This window comes from Montipora foliosa, chromosome 2, assembly GCF_036669935.1.
Source record: "Montipora foliosa isolate CH-2021 chromosome 2, ASM3666993v2, whole genome shotgun sequence".
NCBI lineage: Eukaryota > Metazoa > Cnidaria > Anthozoa > Scleractinia > Acroporidae > Montipora > Montipora foliosa.
Genome location: NC_090870.1, coordinates 36842943 through 36860442, shown reverse-complemented (window position 1 = coordinate 36860442; position 17500 = coordinate 36842943). Strand labels below are relative to the sequence as shown.

The 17500-nt window shown below is 41.1% G+C and overlaps 2 protein-coding genes across 4 annotated transcripts in view; one reads left to right on the top strand and one right to left on the bottom strand.

Moving 5' to 3' along the window:
• Nucleotides 1–1125, top strand: part of LOC137992984 (electron transfer flavoprotein subunit alpha, mitochondrial-like) — a 13070-nt gene extending 11945 nt beyond the window's left edge. For both annotated transcript variants that reach the window (XM_068838623.1, XM_068838622.1), the window contains exons 12-13: nt 110–144; nt 971–1125. In XM_068838623.1, coding sequence (XP_068694724.1) covers nt 110–144; nt 971–1003 — 68 coding nt within the window. In that variant the 3' untranslated portion in view covers nt 1004–1125. The remainder of the gene's footprint in view (nt 1–109; nt 145–970) is intronic.
• Nucleotides 1126–2916: 1791 nt separating this feature from the next.
• Nucleotides 2917–17500, bottom strand: part of LOC137992983 (poly [ADP-ribose] polymerase tankyrase-like) — a 73706-nt gene continuing 59122 nt past the window's right edge. Inside the window, exons 37-50 of one of the 2 annotated variants that reach the window (XM_068838620.1) lie at nt 16927–17109; nt 15934–16104; nt 14417–14610; nt 13840–13945; nt 13193–13362; nt 12653–12809; nt 11135–11250; nt 10435–10495; nt 9484–9661; nt 8546–8653; nt 7581–7783; nt 6512–6598; nt 5623–5909; nt 2917–4228 (exon numbers count right to left, since the gene is read on the bottom strand). In XM_068838620.1, the coding sequence (XP_068694721.1) occupies nt 4018–4228; nt 5623–5909; nt 6512–6598; nt 7581–7783; nt 8546–8653; nt 9484–9661; nt 10435–10495; nt 11135–11250; nt 12653–12809; nt 13193–13362; nt 13840–13945; nt 14417–14610; nt 15934–16104; nt 16927–17109 (2232 nt within the window). In that variant the 3' untranslated portion in view covers nt 2917–4017. The remainder of the gene's footprint in view (nt 4229–5622; nt 5910–6511; nt 6599–7580; nt 7784–8545; nt 8654–9483; nt 9662–10434; nt 10496–11134; nt 11251–12652; nt 12810–13192; nt 13363–13839; nt 13946–14416; nt 14611–15933; nt 16105–16926; nt 17110–17500) is intronic. The other variant, XM_068838621.1, reaches the window with a different exon arrangement.

Sequence of the window (17500 nt, the reverse complement as noted above, 5' to 3'; positions counted from 1 at the left end):
GCACGCCGTTGTCACGTGAATTAAGTACAAGTATACTCCACAGGTCTGTCTTGTTTACATGTACAAGGCCTTCGTCTCATAAGAAAAATGTAACTTTAATTCCTTTCAGTGGCTGATTATGGCTTAGTTGCTGACTTGTTCAAGGTAGGAAGAAGGCATAATTTCTCTTCTAGGGCTATTATCGTTGGGTACCAAGCAAAAGCGTTACGGTCACCTCGTCATCAGTGAAGACGCCACCTTTAAGTCGCCACCAAGATTAATGTTTTTCTGGTGATTAAATTCTCATTTACTCAAGCTATTTTCTCATTAATTCATGCTACGTGAAGTAGTGGTAGAATTTGCGTGGTGGCGACTAAGATTTCATTTGGTGACAAGTTTGCTGGTGGAGAGATGATTAGTTACCGCTGAAGACATGACTCAGAAATCGGAATCGATTCTGGCTTCGCTCTTTGTTGGTTTGGAAGTATTTATAGATTTCAGTCGCGACCAATTAGGCCCATACTCGAAAAGGAAAGGTTACGTTTATACAAACGTTGGCCGTGTAGCACTTATATTTCAAACAGAGTTTTCCATACTCGAAAAGCCTGCCAAATGAGTGGAATGGGGATGTTATTGCTTCGAACGCAAAGACGCAGAAAATCTTTAATATGAGAAATATCTTTTTGTTTGGAGGGACAAGTATTCCTCAGATCTGTGCTATGATAAGGTCGTTTGTTTCAACAGAGACTAATTTTATCATCTGACTATTGCTTGACCGCTTTGTAGGGTGGGACGCTTCACTTTTAGAATGATCAAACTCGATCCATTTTCCACTCTCACTGTGCTTGTTTATTACTTCCCCCGGGGATGGGCCATTTAACTTTTAGGGGAGATTGGGCAATTGTTTTCTAAGTTCATTCTTAAAATCAGTTTATTACATCGTACAATGATTAATTGTAAGTTTGAAAACTTTACGACTTTGGGTTTTCAGGTGGTCCCTGAGATGACGGAGAAGATTAGTTAAAATTCCTTGAGGATGTGAACTGAATCGAAAAGATATTTGCGGTATAGCTTGTTGACAAATTGAAGGTTTTTGTGTTCCACATTTTTCGTTTCTGGTTTCCAAATAAATTGTTCCTTGCTGGTTGTCTCGTTTCTTTGTTATTTTAGAATGAAAGCTTTAAAAAAGCATATATAACGTAACAACACTTCCATGACCATGAATACTCTAATACACCTAATTTTAATTAGGTGTATTAGAGTATTCATGGCCATGGAAGTGACACATTAAAATGTGATTAATTAGCAATATACCATGGTTAAAAACCCAAACGTTCGGCTGGCAATTGACAAAGCAAGGTGGAGTAAGATTTGGGACCACCGGAGACAAGACTACCCTGTTGAGAGAGCGAAATTTAAAGACTGCAGCCGAATTCAAATCCAACGCGATAACCCAGTGACTACACCGACTGCCACTCTTCCTCCTGCAGAAGGTTGAGGAATATAATCCTAGAATTCCCGTCTATGTCAGTCGAGCTGGGCGCATTTTCAGTCAAGGGGTTTTTGTCACGTGACCCCCCTCCCCGATTCAGCTTTTTCATCCTCTCAATTTTCCCAGCCTCTCGTATCGAACAAAGGCAATTTTGAACCAATCAGAAGTTGAGTCAAATAATGGATGTGTCATGCGAGCAGCAATTGCAAGTAATTCAAGATTCGAATATCACTCGAAATCGCGCGTTCCTTCACGTTAAAAGTCTATAAAATTATAAACCTGATGTTTAATTTGATTCTAACCAGCGACCTCTCACATTGTAGTCCAGCAGAACGAGAGAATAGACACCAACAGGAGCTTATCAAGGAAAGCCTCTGTCTTATTAATAGAACGCCTCCCTTGGGAGATTCAGCATGCCCACTGTTGTAAAAGCCAATTGCACATGTGCCGAATATAACTCGAGGGTTAACTGCATGTGAAATGCGACGTTTGAATCAATTAAATCCGACAGTTTAGAGTTAAATTCGACTTACGTTCGACGTTTGATTCAGACGTCGCACTTCACATGTGCCGAATATAATGCATAAATTATAGAAAATATTATGATTAATTTAGCAACCATAATCTGTTAATGCTATGCACAGAAGAGTCTAAACAGCAATTTAAAAAATGGCGGGAGACGAAGGAATGTGCAGTTCGTGCTTTTCAAAAACAAAATATACTTGTTTGACGTGCAGCAGTTATTAGAGAGCTTACGAAATCAGGACGACGACGTCAACGAGGACTTTATTTTAAAATACGAGTTCGCATTATTCATATCACTACGAAATATTTCATGTCGTTTCGCGTTAAAAATGTGTAGTAACTGTCGAGGAATTAAACTGGTATGAGTGGGTTGGAAGCGTAGGGAGAGAACTGAAAATTCATCGTCATGTGCTAACGTCCTCCACAGAACCTTGAATTTGGTCATTTCACGTCGTCATTTAGGAGATGACGGCAAAGAAATGTACCAAAATGTAAAACGCACGTGCAGAGCCATTGTTTTTGCTCGCTAAACCTATTGTTTTGTAACGTCGGCGTCGTCGTTTCGTAAGCTCCCTATTGTATGAGGTGCTCGGTGTTTGAAAATGAAGAGGACACTCCTGGGTGGAAAGAGGGAAAATCTGTGGAATATTCTGAGACGTGCTTCAATGAAACGATGAAAAGGCGCGAGTCGAGGGAAGGCCAAGATGACGCTTTTGGCATTTTGGGTACAGCCTGTCCGAGTGGAGACTGGGAATATTGAAGGCGAACGGAGTTAAATTCGACGTTTGAATCAAATGCCGCATTTAATTGTTTTAGTCGACTAAAGTAGGAGTTATATTCGGCACATGTGAAATGCGACGTTTGAACCGGGCCTTAAACTCCAAATCTCCAAATGAAAAAAAAAAAAGATTTCAGATGTGCAGTTTGTCACCGTTTTACTGGTAATTGCAGCCCTCGCAGTTCTAAAATGTTTACAGGTGAAAGGTACTGAAAACCAATTAGTGACAGCATGTAAAGAACACCTTAAATGAAAATTGTGTCCATAAATGTGACACCGTCAAACTACGCCTAAAATTGTTAAAATTCTCCAAGACCCTTTTGCCTGAACGTTTTTCTTCTTCTTCTTTATTTTCACACGTTGTTTCGTGACTGTAGACTACTGGGGTTGTTTTACAGTTTTGAGGATTTTTAGCCCTCTGGTGCTCCAAACAAAAAAGTGAAATGACACAGAAAAAGTAAGCAAATAACAAACTATGGCGAAATCTCATTCCCTAGTTAAGAAGTCGGGCAATGTCGTCATTGCATTGATTAAGTTGAAAGACAGTTCGTTTTCCAATGATTTGGACTTTGAACTAGTTTTGAACAGTCTTCTGTTTCTTCTTTCTTCTTTGAAGACGCTTTTGAAGGGGTCTTCGTTTTGTAGTTTTAGTGGGGTTTTCTACAAAACGGAGTTCCTGAGAAAACTGCAAATGTTGATGTTTCTTGTTTCTTCTTCAGTAGAAAATCATGTTCCAGTTCAGTTTCAAGTGATTTCAGGACAATTTTGAAGGGGTCTTCGTTTTGCAAAAGTCGCTACAAAAGTCGCTATCAGGGAAAAAAGAGCGTGTAGCGTTCTCCAACACGGCCAGCATCTTTCATCGACAACTTGGAAGCGACAAATAGGACAAGAGGGAGGAGGAGAGTGTAGATTACCTTAGAATAGCAATGGAACTGAAATTTAACTCCCTAAATTCCCCCCCCCCCTTCCCCGTTACTCTAAACGTCAACGCGACAAATGCATATTAAGTGAGACTAGAAGTAACGACGCGTTCCGAAGTGCGAGTGTGTTTCTCTTTACCTATATAAGGCTTTTTGTGCAAGGTTTGGATAATGTTTCAGCAACAACTGAGCCTTAGGCCCCGATGGCAGCACCCGTGCGTGACCCTATTCCGCTAGAGGCTTAGACACAAAAATCATGATTTATTTTAGGATTTTTAAAGGCTCAGAGGATTTTAAGAAATTTCGAAACTCTTTTCAGATTCTTATGTTTTTTGTTCTTCTACTTCTTGTTCTTCATGTTCTTCTTCTTCTTCTTCTTCTTCTTCCTCTTGTTCTTCATGTTCTTCTACTTCTTGTTCTTCTTCTTGGTCTTCTACTTCCTCTTGTTCTTCCTCTTGTTCTTCGTCGTCTTCTTCTTCTTCTTCTTCATCATCATCATCTTCTTCTTCTTCTTCTTCTTCTTCTTCCCACCTCCTTGAAACATGAAGATTCTTTAGGGGAGCATTCAAACAGTTATAATCTACAGTATAATTTACAGTTACTTGATTCAGATTCTCCCAAAGAAATCCAGCCGAAGCTTGTGTATGCATCATACTGACCATTTTCTTTTCCGTTTGATCGAGTCAAGAGCTGACAATAGTGTTCACGCATGCTCTTTGTTGCTACCCTTTACCGAGTTGGCACCGTTAAGCCGCCCCGCCCCGCCCCGCCCCGCCCCACCCCACACCCCCACAAATTATTTCACCCCTCCTCTTATAAATAGTGAACTGCCTCTGAGGTAAGAAGAATCAAGTCATTGTATATCATTAGCTGATTGAATCACTGGGTTTGTCGGATCGAGCGAAAAAGCAGACGGAATGGTAGACGGGACGAAAAAAAAAAGCGAGCGCGAGAAAAGAGGGGGCAGTCTTTGCTACATTCTGCTACCAGGAACAGTACTATCGGAATAAAATTTCAAAACATACTTTTATTCCGTTATGTTTTAGAGAAACATACACTCGGGGCTTACTTAACTGACAAGAGGCAATGATTTGAGGAAGTGCATGATCGAGTATATTGGTAACTGGCTTAGTGCAGACTCATCAACGGGAATAGCGAAAACATTTGAAAAATGTGAATTTGGCTTTTGCATCATCAGGAGAATTATGTAGATCCAGGACGAAGGTATCTGCCTTGGTCTTTGAGATCTCCAGAGAACAGCTTCCCCAATCTGCACATTTCTTGCTGCGTTTAAACATTCTGATTTTACTGCTTACATGAACGTGTGCATCCCAGGGGCCCGTTTCTCGAAAGTCCCGAAAACTTTTCGGGCCCGAAAAGCCATCTGTGAAATTGCCAACCGCTTGTTTTGGAAAGCCAATCTTTTAACATGCTTTCAAGATACCAAAAAGAAAATTAACTGTGAAGTTTGACGAATTAGATGCTCTCTGTTCTTGAGTTACAAAAGAAATTGTGACACCCGAAAATGGCCCGTAAATTTTCGGGACTTTCGAGAAACGGCCCCCAGGTGAACGACTATTGTCACCCTGTTATTAATCAATTGAGTGAAAATGTGAAAAATGGTCGCATTGATTGAAGGAAATAGCTATTGCAAATCGTTACTTTATCGAAATAAACTCCGTGTGACGTTTGAATTGAATTAATGTCATCCATTTCGAAAATTCACAACATTATTACAGACAAATCCAGTCGACAGAAGCTCAATTTGTTAGTTTTCTATCCAGTTCAAAGGGTGCTCTTTACAACGGAGCGATGAACCCATAAAAATAGGGATGATTAAGTCGTTTAATTGTCAGAAGATCATTTTTCAGCAACGGAAAGAGATGTTGATCAACAATAGAGGGCTTGTATGAAAACAGACATTTCACCTCCATGGCCTCGACAACTTCACCACGTATCGTAGAAGCACCTGGGATTCCTTGTATACAACATACTCATTGCGGGTGTTTCCAATATTAAAATCAATCTTCAGCCTTTCTTCCAAGCCAGACTGCCTCACTCGTACGCCGGCAGGTACCACCGCTCCATACGGTGTCGTGACATCTTCACTTGGATCTGGAATCTCTTTGCTCACGAGTAACACGCTGTCAAATCCTTCGGGAGCACTCTCTTGGTACTCATAAGAGGGCAATTCTTTCACGTTACCAAGAGCAACCTAGAGGAGGCAGAAACATGACGAAATAAAACACTCTTCTGAGTGAAGCCAGTTTACCATTTACAAGCAGAAAACGGTTCATCCCAAGTTGATTCAAATCATTGGAGTAGGCGGGATCTCTCAAATTTACTGAGAGAGAGGGGGGGGGGGGGGGGGGGGGTGGGGGGGGGGGACGTGGAACCACGCATTTTCCTTCCGGGTATTTTCCGGTAGAACATTTTGTTGATGTTTCTTCATCAGAAGTTAACTGTTTAAAATTTAAAGCATCGCAGTTATATTTTCTTATCTTATGCTATAAGCTCACTAGAGAAGGACGGAAAAACCATTCCGTTAATTAGCTTTTGTGGCGTCAAATTCTCACTGACGTTACATCCAATCAGGACCAATTTTGAATTGACCCTGTACCTCTTCAGAACCGGCCATGGGCAAAATGGAAACCAACTAGGACTTGCACAGCGCAAGGATAAAGTTTTCAACACCTAGCGCCAGCAACCTGCCTCGATTTTTTGTAACTTCGCTGCATGGGTTTTCTTAATGACTTAGAATTGTGCAATTGGCTTACGCTCGTAACTTAGGAACTGGTTTTATGACAAATAAATTACCTCGCACAACAGCACAAACCCATCGGCACCCGCTCCACGATCAACATACCACATACTCTTTTCCAAGCTGTCGGATGTGTAAATGCCCTATTTTTCGAACCGAAAATGGAACACAAATAATAAGAAAATGCGTGCTAGAAATTTCAAATATATATTTAAAAACTCTTTCTGGATCTCATGTCTATCTTATCCAATTCGCCCTTGTCACACGGCGGCCATATTGTCCCGGGAGACCAAAAAAGCTTTGTTTTACCACGCCAAGCCTCGCAGTGGAAACCATGGGGGTGAGGCTTGGCGTGGTAAAACAAAGCTTTTTTGGTCTCCCGGGACAATATGGCCAACGTGTGACAAGGGAGAATATGATGCACAGCGACAACTCAAAGATGAACGGGAAAAAAACTTGACGAAAGCGAGTAATGATCCTCGCACTAATCTGCACAATTTAAGCAAGTCTCTTGTAGACATCTGAAAAAGTCAGGAGGCTCAAGAAAAAAAAATGTAAGAAGGAAACGTCCTTCCCTCTGGAGGAGCACCAAATGTAGGTCCAACCCAAATAGTGAGTGAAAAGAGAAAGGGATGCATGAGGAAAAATTGCAGAAGGCAGTCCACTGGTTTGAAGAAATTTGAATGTAGCCCGGAAAGTTACGATTGGGTAGTAACTTGAATCGTAACTTTCTGAGCTACATTAAAATTTCTTCAAACCAGTGTAGCATCAAACTATGTGTGATTGTCAACAAGTTTGCAACGTCAACTGTAACTTTAAATAGCTTAAATAGTTGTCAAGAATGATCATGTGCTCGAGAATAAAGCGGCGCGGACGCTGTCTGTACCAGAAATGTTGCAGCTCTCGTAAGCAGCTTCTAGTACTTTTAAGTCTAAGTCATTGTTCAGTTGTTTAGTCTTTTGTTTTGTCTTGGGTATCGAGCCAATCACGTTACGAGAGCTGCTACTTGTCTGTACAATAGTACGAAGCCACTTTATAACTTTTTGTTTCCTGAACTTTGATATTAAATTTGTATTTATTGGGACAGTTACGTTGGCGCTTTGAAGGGTCTTTACTCTGATGTACCTTTCCTAACGACCACCCTGAGCGGGAAGCTTCTGGTGGAGCAATCCTGAGTCCCTGCTGCAGGATCCCCATCATGTTAGCTGTTCTTGTTCCGTGCCATAGCAATCGGTGATTATCAGGTACTCCACAGTTGTTGAACCGCTCGGCCTCTCCAGCTCGAGAGACCCTGAAAATACCTGCCACTGCAATCTTTCCCCTTCCTCCTAAGAAAGCAATGTCGATGACTTAGCTTAATGCAGTTAGACAACGTATTGCTTCAATCAGGGAAATCGATAGTTTTGATTGGCTTAGTAATCGTGGCATATGGGCCATTAGTATAATTTTAGGGCTGAACAAATAGTTTCTGGAATCTGATTGGTTGCACGACTCGTCATATGACGTTAAATTCACTCCACTGGGTGATGAATGCAAGGGTAAACAAAATGGCTACTAGCTGATAAATACAATGACCAAATAAACGCAAAATGCAACTAAGTATGGTGTTAAACGGACTCCTTTTAAGGGTACGTCGGCCTCTTCTGTTGGATTTGACATTTTATTTTGAAGCGTTACAAACAGCAACAGTTAAGAGTATCAACAATTAACGTCTGAAATTGCACACTGCTGTCAATAAATGCAGCCTTGGCGCATGTAAATGTCATATTTTGACCGGAAAATAAAACAAGTTTCAACAGATTCCACTGCTGTTCATCTCTGAAATTAGACATGCTCTGCAAATAGAGTAACCCTGTCGTGACTATATTAGGTCATAGAAGGAAAAAAGAATACCCGAAAAAATCAAGAGCGCGGGAAAAGGTAACTAGTCGGTATTCTGGATCATTGATACGTCGAGTACCAATCGGATGTGGAAGCTAAATTGTAGTAAACTTAACGAAAAATGCCGTGGCCTTACGCTAGCCCCTTTTCAAAAGTCCTCATTGTAAGATGTCAACTCTACTGATAATAATGTGGCCAAAATGCCTTACTTGAGTTGTGAATGTACTCCAATATGAGCTGGCATTCCTCCGACTTGGGGTCTACCAATTCAACCTGACAGCCTAATGACTTGAAGACATAGTCCAGTGGGTTTATCTCTGAAAACAAAAACAAGACATTTGACCATTTTTGGTCTGTAGCCAGCCGTAAGAAGGGCGCGGTCAGTGTCGTATGGACCCTAATAAATAATGAAGCCCACAAGTGACAGGCAATATGGCCGCCTGAGATGATGACAACCGAAACATTATAAAATAGGAATCGCTGTGCAAGATCATTATTATACATTTTAAAAGAGCCTTTTGCCTTCCTTTCGAGAAAAAAAAAACAACAACAACCAGCTAAACACAGTTTTACGCATGTGCTTAATGCGAACACACGATGCGAAATTCCTGGATTTGTTGGCGCTGGGTTTGTAATATGCACGGAAATAGCAGTTGTTCTCGACTATCTCGGCCATTCAGAGCTCCTTTTACTGCGACACTTACACATATCAGGACTCTCGATCATGTTCAACCTTAAATCATCTCGCTTTTTACCGTCGCCAATCACATTTGCAGCGACAGAAGACCAAAAACAAAATCAGCCAATCAAGACACAGTATGGAACGAATCCACTGACCTGTTACACTACAGAGACCGAAGACGGTGAAAAAACTAAACCTCTGATTAGAATTCGTAGTTCAGGGTCCGCAAGTTAACGGAAGGCGCCACGAAAAACGGTCACTATAATTTCCTTCTTGCTTGTCTGGCGTCTAATACCACGACCAGTAACAAACTGACGCTTCACAACTGCATGAGCGTCCACTTCATTAAGTGCATTGAGGACTTGTGTGGTGTTCTATGTGGTATGGTTTTGTTGATAAAAGTATAAGGCTTATTAATTTTAACAGAAACGACAGCTTTTCACGCCAAGAGTACTTAAAACTCACCTTCATTACGGTATTGTGCTGCCAATAGGATTTGACTGGCATCCGCCAGCTCTGTCAAGTTGTAAAGAGCATCCATGTGTCTTTCAACCTCAGCAGATTCATTCAGTGGCTTAATTCGCTCGTACGTGTAATGGGCCACAGGTAATAGCATGTAATATGTATTGCTGAGTTCAGCAATCTAAACAAGAGAGACAGACACTGAAGTCACGTTTGCACAATAAAGCAAAAATGGCCCAAAAAGGATACGGAGCTTTGCCACTGTTTTTTTTTTCCTTTTTTTGGAAAAGTTATGCAACCTTTCGAATTCCTCCCCTTACGTTCGTCGTTTAAAACGTCCCCTGCAATGGTTCTAAGTCAGTGACATGACATGAGTATACTCGGATAAAAAGGCCAAGTGATTCTTACAAGTGATTCTTACAAGTATACTACAAGAACTGGAACGTCAAACCGTGTCCTTGTTCAACAAAAATTCAAACGAATAAATAAGTTTTGCGATTATATTTGTTTAATGCTTCAAAGTCAGTATTATCAATTGGATGCGATCAATGGATAATATGTTGAAACAGTGTTCCACTGAGTGGAAATACCCCGGTTCACAACAACAACAAAAACAATACTTCATTTGTACCCTTCATACTAGTGTATAAGTGCAAATATTACACCTTGTATAGATAAGTTAGATTTAGAGCAGTAGCCTCCTGAAATAACTAGGAAGCTAAACGAGTTAGGAGCCATGCAAGCTCAGTAGTAAAAGCATTCTTATGGGAAATCGGAGGTGTACGAACCACTGGATAAATGAAGAGAAAACACACACACACACGAAATGAAATGTCCAACATAAATTTTGAAACCACACAGGAGGACATTCTTCATTTTAATCCCACGGGATGAGATCATATTACTCAAGAAGCACAGATAGAGGCCGTCAATAACACAGGCCACCAAAGTTACCTTTTCAAATTTCTCTTCAGTGCCATGCAGATTACGTCTGTCAATTGTGTCCACAATTGCTCTGCAAGAAAATTATAAAAAAAATTGGACACTAGACGTCATTTGATACAACGGTCAAGGAAAAAAAGAAATCGAGGAATGGAATTTGAATGACAAGAACAACAACTTGAATTCCGAAGGACTTCAATGACCAGGTAATGAAGTCTCCAGGTACGACCCCAATTCTGATTAATCAAAACGTTGTTCTCGGTTAACCCCGGGTTCACCTCCTTGGTTTCCCTTTAAATAAAAGTCAAGTGAGTCTCGCTAGTCGTAGGCGCAAAGTACAGCAACAACGAAGCTCAACAAGGTCGAACCGAAAGCATACTATATATGGCGCCTCTGGGTGCCGCTGTACGGTCCATAATATAACCTTGGAGCACAGCTTACAGTCAGGTGGAATCAGCTGCATACTGGTTTTTGCTGAGGGACGAAAACCGGAGAACAACCCTCGAAACAGAGTAGAGAGTAAAGAACACAAACTTAACGCACTTATGGCGTCAGGTCCGGGAAACGAACCTTGGTGGGAGGCGAGTTCTCTCGCCACTGTGCCTCCAGTCAGTTGGAATTTTTCTTTTAATTTGGGTGGACGAACCAGTATGATTCCCCTGATCCTTTCTGGTTCTTGTGGTGAAGATGGGAAACTTAAAATGAGACTTACTTAATTTCCTTTAGAACGTCACGCGCCTTTTCAATGGTCTCTTTTGAGAGTCGTCCAAATGGCATGTAGTCTTGATCAATACTGCTCATTGCAGAATTCAGCATACCGTAGTTCGTCTGAAATATGAAGGACATAATCGCAAATACTTCAAGACTACGGATACGAATGCTTTAGAGGGGGAAAATGATGCAAAAAAAGTGACACGTCATTTCAATCACCAAACGACAAAATTGAAAAAACGAACATGACACGAAAAAGTGGCAATATTCTCGAAGGGTGCATACGAAAATATAAGTGCAGCCAGTATATATGCTGAGCGATCAAACTGCTCGTACCTAGACAACTTTGAGATCATGCAAATTGAGCGCAAAAGGAATTTGGGAAGCAGAAAGAATGAGACATGTCTGACAGATGTTACATTTAATGTAACATGTGAATAAAGAAGACCTACTATTTTATGCTTCAAGCTTGCGATAGAGGCAACAACCAAAAGAAAACCTTGCTTGGCCCGGAGAGGAAAAATTTATTTGGAAAGCTCCTAGAAAACTAAAAATGATTATGTTTGTTTGTTTTACGAGACATCTGGTTTGTCTCTTCTACTGGGCAAACCTGCCCAGAGGGAAGGAGCACGAACAGGACTCGAGGTCCTATGCGAGGTGCTCCACCCTACCCTATCCAGACCAGAAAGACCAGACCAAAACACCGGGAACTACATGCCCTACTCTTTACGACAAGTGTGCGGGTTCTTTTACGTCCCACAGGATTATGAACATTGAAGGGTTGTGAGACGGGACCTCCGGCTTATCGTCCTTATCCGAGAAGACTAGAGAGTCTAACCATTTGCAGATGTAATTACAAAGGCAGCACTTTCTCCTCAGTTATTTAAAGACCCTGAGTGTTGGTCCGGCCGGAGTTAAACTCACGACTTTCCGCGTGACAGCCCGGTGCTCATCCAACTGAGCCACCGGTGCGCGGTATGTGTCTTTTGGAAAAAAAGAGTATATAGATAATTAGAACGTTTTCTTACTTGTCGCAAATTTCACTGGCAAGGCATAGATTTCCCACACTGTAAATTCAAAATCTCCCGCTTGAAAGATCCATAGGATAAGCCAGTTGGGTTTTTTTTCCAAAAGACACATTCGCGTATACGTATCGGGATGAAAAGAAGCATATTACTTTTTCCTTCTTTTGTCCTTTTGATTTTGCATTCGAGGTCTTACCATTATTATTCACATATGCGCGTATGTGTGTTTTGAAACTCCGAATTGGCTTATACCAACAAGGATGGATAAGACCTAGAATGATTTTTTAGAGACCTCCAGCAAGCCCAAATCGTTTATACCGTTGGCTTCCATGAAAAAAGAGGAGGTGGAAAGCCCCAATCGCGAAATTTGGCATTTTCGTTAGATATTAGCACAAGATCTCGCCATTTTTTCGTTCCAAGAAATGATATCTCAAGCTTAAATTAACATGGAGAAAGATCCACTGACCAAACAGATTCTGTAGCTCTACACTTACTATCGCCTTCATGAATGACTGTGTTTCCTCTGAAAGATGTGACGGTGGACACTTAGTGAGCTCAAATGGTTTTAAGACCTCTTTCATTCGCTTTCGTTTGTTTTCGGGGTTTCTTTCGGGTAACACAAGGGCGTACTTCTTTGGCTGCTTCACAAATCTGTTCAATCAACCAACATACACGTTAAAGTAGTGTCACGGTAGTAATATAGCTAAGATCCATATTTTCCATCTTAATCAATGGGTTTTGTAAGACGTAGCCTCGAAACCGGCTTATGAATTCAAAAGTAAAAGGAGCTAAGTAAAACTAGATGAATTCTAAGGTCAAACTTAGGTCTTCCTGGATGTCAGTCCTGAGCTGAAATTAAACCTAAGTTGCTTTTCTTTTATTAAAAAATGCTTCCTAACTGCCAAAATACAAAACTCTCTACTTTTACGTCTTTAAAACTGTAATTTATTGATTTTCTTGGGCTGTTGATCGATATGAATTTTCTTTAAATGGAAATAAATGAACGAATTAATCACATTCCCACATTGACTTACTTATCCTTAAGTATCCACTCATTGCCTGTTTTACTCTTAAATATCTTCTTGAACTCAGCTGTGGCAAGGTTTGGATCATTGTAAGGCGTCCTTTGATGCTGGCCTCTGTCTCCAATTCTTCCCCAGCGATTGAATAACACCCAGAGATCTTTTCCTTTCTGGTGAACAATCTACAGTGCAACAAAAGAATACCCCGATCCACAATCGCTTTGTATATACTTATTCGATGTTACCAAAAAATGTTGATATGATATGAGCAGCAAAATAAGTATTGCAAATCAAATATTGCAAGAAATTCAACTGCAGGAGGCAACTGGTTGGCTACAAACAAGCGTGCTACAATTGATTTCGGGATTGGGAATTGGGGACCACCGATGACAAATCCAGCCAGTGGTGAAAGCGGGATTTGAACCAGGCACAACCAGCAGAGCCCCAACCACTGGACCACACTACTTCCCTCCTCACTGTTATAGATTTGAATAAGAAGAAGAGACCACGCCCACCTCAAATCCAAAAGGGGGTTCAGTTCGCTATCTGAGCATGAAATTAGAAAGCGTATTACACGCGCTAATAAGACGCGTGTGAAACAAGCTTATTCCAAAGGATTGACAACTATAAAAAACTGCTCATTGCCAAACTCCTCTTACCTGCATCTTGTAAAAGTTGTTTAATCCAAACATGCCATATTTCACATCAACTTTAGACATAAGGATGTCATACGGCACATCATTTGAAGGATCCACATAGACCTCTCTGCAATGAAAACCAAAAGCAGACTTTATTACGTCAACGAAAATACTTGACCTTTTACCTTCTCTTATTCGCTCAAGTACAAAGTTCTCTGATAAACGTCCCCCACAAAGACGACGATTCTTTTACCGTAGCTATAAAATGGCATCCGAGACTGATTCAGAAAACAATGAACACGACTTAAGATATTTAACAAAAACAATGGACCCTAACTCTGAGAACAACATTTAAGAAATAGAGGACGTTTTCCGTGTTTCCATAGCCTCATCTAAACACGAGAGGGAGTTGGGAGATTTCGAGACAGTTATGCAAACCCGAGACGCAGTCGAGGGTTTGCGTAACTGTAGAGAATTCTCCCAACTTCCCCGAGTTCCTTCTCGTCAAGGAACTGTTAACATACCACAATACCAATAAAGTGACAATGAATGTTTATGTTCAGTTTGCGCGATATTTGCACTTTCTACGCGTTCTTACCCTCCGCCCTCCATTTGAAAGGCTGAATCAACCGTGACTTTTACATCGCGATCAACATTTTCTTCCTGTTCTCTTGCCTCTTGTAAGATTTTTTCTGAATCTGCTTTTGGATATGTTTCAAGGCCTTCCCAATAACCAGCATCAATAGAAGAGAAAATGAAACCAGAATCAAATTCCATTGGCTCCTCTGTATCCTGTAACAAAAGCAATAAAGGATATATAGGTGACATTCGAAAGTGGAAAATGAGTTTAGTCTCAACATCTCTTTATTACGAACTTACAATGCTTATAAAATCAGTCTGATTAGTAGACACCACTTTTATGTCCGATAGTCAGTTACAGCTCTTAAATCGACCTAAGAAAAGTTATGATGCCATTTCTCGGATTAATGAACATCGGCCTTTCTTTCAAAATGAGTTTAAGTGCAAATTTTTTTGACGATATAGAATTCTATTTTACTTGGTTTTTGTGTTTTGAAGGTAACATGTAGGTGGCTGCATTACGCATTTACACTTGTCTAACACATGATCGTTGTGGTCAGAGTTATTGGATGGCACGGATTAATGCAGACCACTCCACTGGGAACTCCGTGCCCTACTTTTTGCGAACAGTTTTTGGGTTCTTTAACGTGTTAAAGTGTTTTCACGAACGATGGGTTTTGAGTTGGTTTGTCGTCCTAATCTGAATTGAAATTGGAATCCGTCGAATTGAAATTTGTTTGTTTACCCACGGAACACCTTAAGAGCACTCAGGAGCTCGTTCAATATGTGTCCGTGCATTCCGGATCGAATTGGAATTTGGCAGTGTTGGTTTTTGAGGAGAGGGGAAAACAGGAGTACCCGGAGAAAAACCTCTCGGAGCAAGGAGAGAACCAACAACAAACTCATCCCACGTATGACGCTGGGTCCGGGAAAAGGACCCGGGCCACATTGGTGGGAGGCGAGTGCTCTCACCACTGTCTAATTAGCTGTTTTCCATGTTTGGCCGCGCGGACATACAAAATTTCTCTTCGAGTGATGAAAATATTTCACAAGTAAGCGACGCGAAGGAGTGAAGTATTTTTCGACACGAGAAGAAAAATTTCGAATCTCCAAGAGGACATGTAATATTCTATTCATTATACACCAATGAAATATTAAATCACTTCACGAAAGGCATCGGAAGGCGCGATTTTTATACGTAACAATAGCAACAGTGATCTTTTCACGTGTGAAGATAACATGTTATTTTCACGTGTGAAGATCTCATGTTTTCGCGCGAAAGCTCACTTGGAATTTCATTGGTGTTTATATAATAAAGCGATTTATGCTCACTTATTTTAAGACCCTGAGTGCTGCTCCGGCCGGGGAATCGAAAGCACACTTGCGCCTTATCCAATTAGACCATCCAGGCCTAACTGAAAGCTAACTTTCATGAGAGAGCCACGTGGACTAGTTTTGAAAAGAAAGCAAGGATGAGAATGGTCCCGTTCGTGCATAATGCCTATGATACTCTTAAGTGACAATATACACACTCACTTCATTTGCATCAGCGTCCTCTAAAAGCGCCAACAAAGCCTTTGCCATGACTCCCGATCCTTGCTGCCTGGCATAAAATAGCGGTGTGTGACCATCTGAATCTCGGAGTGTCAATGGAGCTTCAAAGCCAGCCAAAAAGTTCAACAACGTGACATTCTCAGCGGAACCATACTAATGTCCAAAAAAAAAAAAGAGGATTACGTCCATGGTTCTGGGAATGGACAAATTTGTTCCTTTCCAAAATATCTGCTGTGGAATACGATGCGACCGCTGCTAACATGACAACATTGCCATAAAAATCAAGCAAAACGGACGCAACATTTTTGGGTGTTCAAAACCAAACATGTCCGTTTGCAAACCCCGTTGCAAGATGGCAGCCGAATTTTGTAAGTTCACGAAGTCTTATGGGTCGTATCCTTCCCATAACACACTGCACGTCCTAACATTGTTAGGAGTCTGCACACCACTTCCAACATCATCCAACATTTGCCGAACCAACAACACCCATAAATGTTCGGAGTTGTTGTGTCCGTTTGCAAGGAGCTTAACAAACACATGTAGGTGCTAATTTAAAAATAAAATAGTAGATTCCCGAAAAGCTCCATTTTTGATGGCTTTCAGGGCTGCTGCCTAAGAAATTTTCCGGGAGCCCTTTGGGCTTCCAACATTAAAAATTAGTAGCCCGAGTCATTTTTTCAAGAGCCCAGGATTAATTAAATCCAACTGGGATCAAATTTACATGAAGGTGAGGATGAATCAAGTAAGGCACCCCAGGCAAGCGAGCGACCGTTAGGCAGCAGTCTTGGCTTTCATCGCCCACAGTTATCATCCCAGGTTCTCCGAATTATGCGTTTTCTGAATGTGACCGGAAGTAAAAATTCACGCTTTGGAATGACGAAAACACTATGACAAGAAACTGGGTTGGATATAAGAAAGTATAAGAAGTGAAAAGCCTTCGAGACCAGGATAAGAGCCGATAATAGCACCTCTTACCTCTCTATTTTTGACACAGTAGTGTATCACAGATTTCCCATCAATGTCTTGTAATGTAAGATCGACTTCAGTGGTTTCCTTCGCTGACCAAACCGTTCTGTCATCAGTAGCAAATATCAACACCTTGACCATGTCCATCAAATTATGACGAACAGCTGCCATTATGGGAGTGCAACCATCGCGCTAAGGTTAAGAACAAACAGAAAGAAAATGAACAGTTCAAAAGGAACAACAAACGACACAACATACATACTCTTATTTTATTCATCAAGCCGTTCACGGGAATACAAGAGCCCAACAGATTGACCTGCTCCCAACTGAGTGGCTTCATAGGTAAGTTAGTAGAGCATTGCACCTGCTTCGCAGAGGTCATGGGTTCGAACTCAAAATATGGAGATCACTTTTCTCTTGGATAAATTTCATTGAAGGACACGCTGTGCCTTAAAAGGTCGAACTTTCACAATCAGAGAGCTTTATAATACAACACCAGTCCACATCACCGGGATCTAAGTACTAAAATCTCTCAGAAATATTCGGTGTATTTATGGAACAAGTGATGCGAAAGGGGGCTTAC